The sequence below is a fragment of the Plasmodium gonderi genome (assembly GCF_002157705.1).
Source record: "Plasmodium gonderi DNA, contig: Pgo-contig_202, whole genome shotgun sequence".
NCBI lineage: Eukaryota > Apicomplexa > Aconoidasida > Haemosporida > Plasmodiidae > Plasmodium > Plasmodium gonderi.
The window spans coordinates 17,968-21,209 of NW_021629119.1; the positions used below are offsets into that span (position 1 = coordinate 17,968).

Sequence of the window (3,242 nt, forward strand, 5' to 3'; positions counted from 1 at the left end):
ATATATATATTTATTTATTTACTTTTGTTATTTAATGATTATGTATGCTTATGTATTATAATATTATATGCTTATGTTACATTTAGGGAAAAGTATAACACATGGTTCAACGAAAATATGTTTCTAAACTTCATATCTTTTGTAAAAATATATATTGATTTCTATTTATCCGAATTTTATATTTTATGCTTATGCATATAATGATTATATAATTTAAATATATAAAGAATTTAGCATCATCTTATACATGAATATAATAAAAAAATTCCATTAATATTACTATTTAATGATATTATTATATTATATAACTCTCATGATAACTTTAGTTTCATTTTGTATTCCCCCTGACTATTATAATTCTATTAATGTTATATTATTCTATATATACCAATGAGATTTACATAAATTTATTAATAATACATTCTTACCAGCATAATTTGTAATATTTGAATAATCCATTTATGTTATGTTACATATTAATTAGATATATAAGCATTTGTATTAAATTTATCTAATTTATCCCATAGCTATATGTTTAAGAACACAATTAATAGAATTAACAAATTTTTAGAACTAAATATTATAAGTATATTTCTACGTTATATTACATTAAAGTAAATATGTTTTGTTATTTATATTTATTTGATGAATAATTTCATTTTCTATGCTATTGAGGTGTATAAAATTGTAAAAAAATAATAATCTTTTGAAGAAGCATAATACATAAAAAATATGTCTCTATAATTAAGTTTTTTGATAATTTTATTTATTAAATATTAATGTATAATTATTTATTATTTGATAGTATCTATGCTTATTGTTTATAATGTGACCGTATTTAAAATTTCATATTATATATATTTTATTAATTATTATAAATATTCATGAATTAATTTTATGATTTTATTATTATGATTACTTTTGTTTGTCTATATGAATATTTTTTGTATTAACTAAATACATATATAATTATAATTTATCTGTAAAAACATATTTTTCTTTATACAATGATTAATATTATGCTCTTATTAATTCTATTTTTCTGAATAATAGTCTATTCTATAGTTTCTCTTATTTGAATTTGCGTATACTCTATCAATTGTATCCTTTATATTTGTATTATACTTATATTTTTTGTTCATCCTTATCCTTATCTTTTGTACAATTAGTTGTAAAAATGAGGCATAACTTGTATACTGATAATAAAAAATAATAATTTATATTTGTAAATGGATTATTAATTTGATATAAATTATATATTATATTGTGTAATATAAATTTCAATTCAATATATATTTAATAAATTAAAATTATTTTTAACCTTAAAAAAAATGAAAATAATTATTAAAATTGCTGTGGTTGAAACACACATACCAGTAACTGTACCTGAACCTGCTTCTGAAGAAGAATATGACTGTTCTGGTGAAGGAAGACATTCAGATTTTATCTGAAGATATTTTTCGTACTTAACATTAACTTTATCTAGCTCTTCCTAAAACTTTGGTTATTATTCATACTTTCACTTATTAGTAAATGACTTATATATTCTTTAACAAGGCTAATAGCGGTATGGCAACCCACCTTTGATTTATTAAATTCGTTTTCTATATCATATAGTTTCTGTAAATATTCAAATTGTGTAAATATACTTTCATCATTATTATTAATATTCTCCAGGTATTTTACACATACACCAGGTACATCCATTCTACTTGGTGTATATTTTTTTCTCATTTGTTCATAACAGTTTATTGTTGTTGTGCATTTCCCCCCAAAATTTTTCCTTAGTTCTTTTAGTTTGTAATAGAAATATTTACAACTTGCTTCTAGACGTTGTGTTAAGTCTGATTTTGTTGCATATATATCCAATAAATATAAACAAAGTTGATGACATTTATTATGAAAGGCCGTTGAATTATTAAATTGTAATTCATTCGTATAATCACTGCACACCGCTGAACAAGGTGCAAGCCATTGTCTCCTCATTCTACGGTAAAGAGCCCCATTATAATCATAACGACACTGTGGAAATATATTCATGAAATCAAACTAAAAATGATGGTATAATAAATGCAATGAATTTTAGGATATATAATTAGGACAACATTTTTTTCATTGTTTTCACAAAATTCCGCCTTCAAAATATCTTATAAATATTAAAATTTAGAAAAAAATTATAACATATCTCTTTCACATTAGATGTGCTCTGCATTAGTTTTTTTTAAATGAGAACTAAAAAAAATAGTTTCTATTTTCATTTAACACATTCGTTCATATGATAAAAATATCATATAAGTCATTATACATTACACCATAGTGCAAATGCTTATAACTATATATTTTACAGAAAATATTGAAATTTATGCTTTTTATTTATTCTTATTATAGACTGTATTCTTGTAACATATTTATATCGTTATTTATAGATGCATACTATTAAATAAATACGTATTAAAAATATTAAATTTGTATAAAATAAATTATGAAATAATGTAAAGTAATAAAAACTATATTGTAATAGATTAATACATATAATATAATTTTAATATATATTCATTTCCTATAAGAAATAAAATGTTTTGCTTATTGATATAATAATTAATTTTAGTCCACAATATTTATATAACGTTATAATAACTTTTTAATAGGGGGTATATTAATAAAATATATACATTTATTTCATGACGGACACATATTATATTATTTACAATTCGTATACATATATATATTCTCCATATAAAGATGTGATTTATCCTACCAAAGTATTTTATATTTAAACTTGATATATAATATATACATGGATTGAATTGTGTATAAAATATATAAGGCATATGGTTCAATCTAAACCTAAATTTTAAATAAACAAATATATATATATATATATATTTTTAACTTATTTATTTAAGAAAAATAGTTTCTTTTCTCACATACGAATATTTTATTATTAGTAGTATATTATCACTGACATAAGTATAAATACTTCGAAATATGTGGTTGTCATTTATATATAATATATACTCAAAGATTTTGTTTTTGTAATAATATAACATTTATTGTCTTATAAGATATAATGCACTAATAAATTGAATAATGTAATTGGCAAAATTGCTATTTTTATGATATTGTAAATATAATTATATATTCATTTATTAATAATAAAAATAAAATTATTTATATTTCTTCTTTTAAATTCATTTAATTTTTCTACTTTTGAGCACTTCATAAATTAAAATCATATTTAT

The 3,242-nt window shown here is 19.8% G+C and overlaps 1 protein-coding gene across 1 annotated transcript; it reads right to left on the minus strand.

The window, feature by feature from the left end:
- Positions 1-1,285: 1,285 nt before the first annotated feature.
- PGO_001865 (variable surface protein) lies at positions 1,286-2,212 on the minus strand (the record flags this gene model as incomplete). Its single annotated transcript, XM_028691024.1, has 3 exons — positions 1,286-1,492; positions 1,582-2,049; positions 2,195-2,212. The coding sequence occupies 3 exons, from the start codon at positions 2,210-2,212 to the stop codon at positions 1,286-1,288; spliced, it is 693 nt and encodes a 230-aa protein (XP_028546825.1).
- Positions 2,213-3,242: the final 1,030 nt, after the last annotated feature.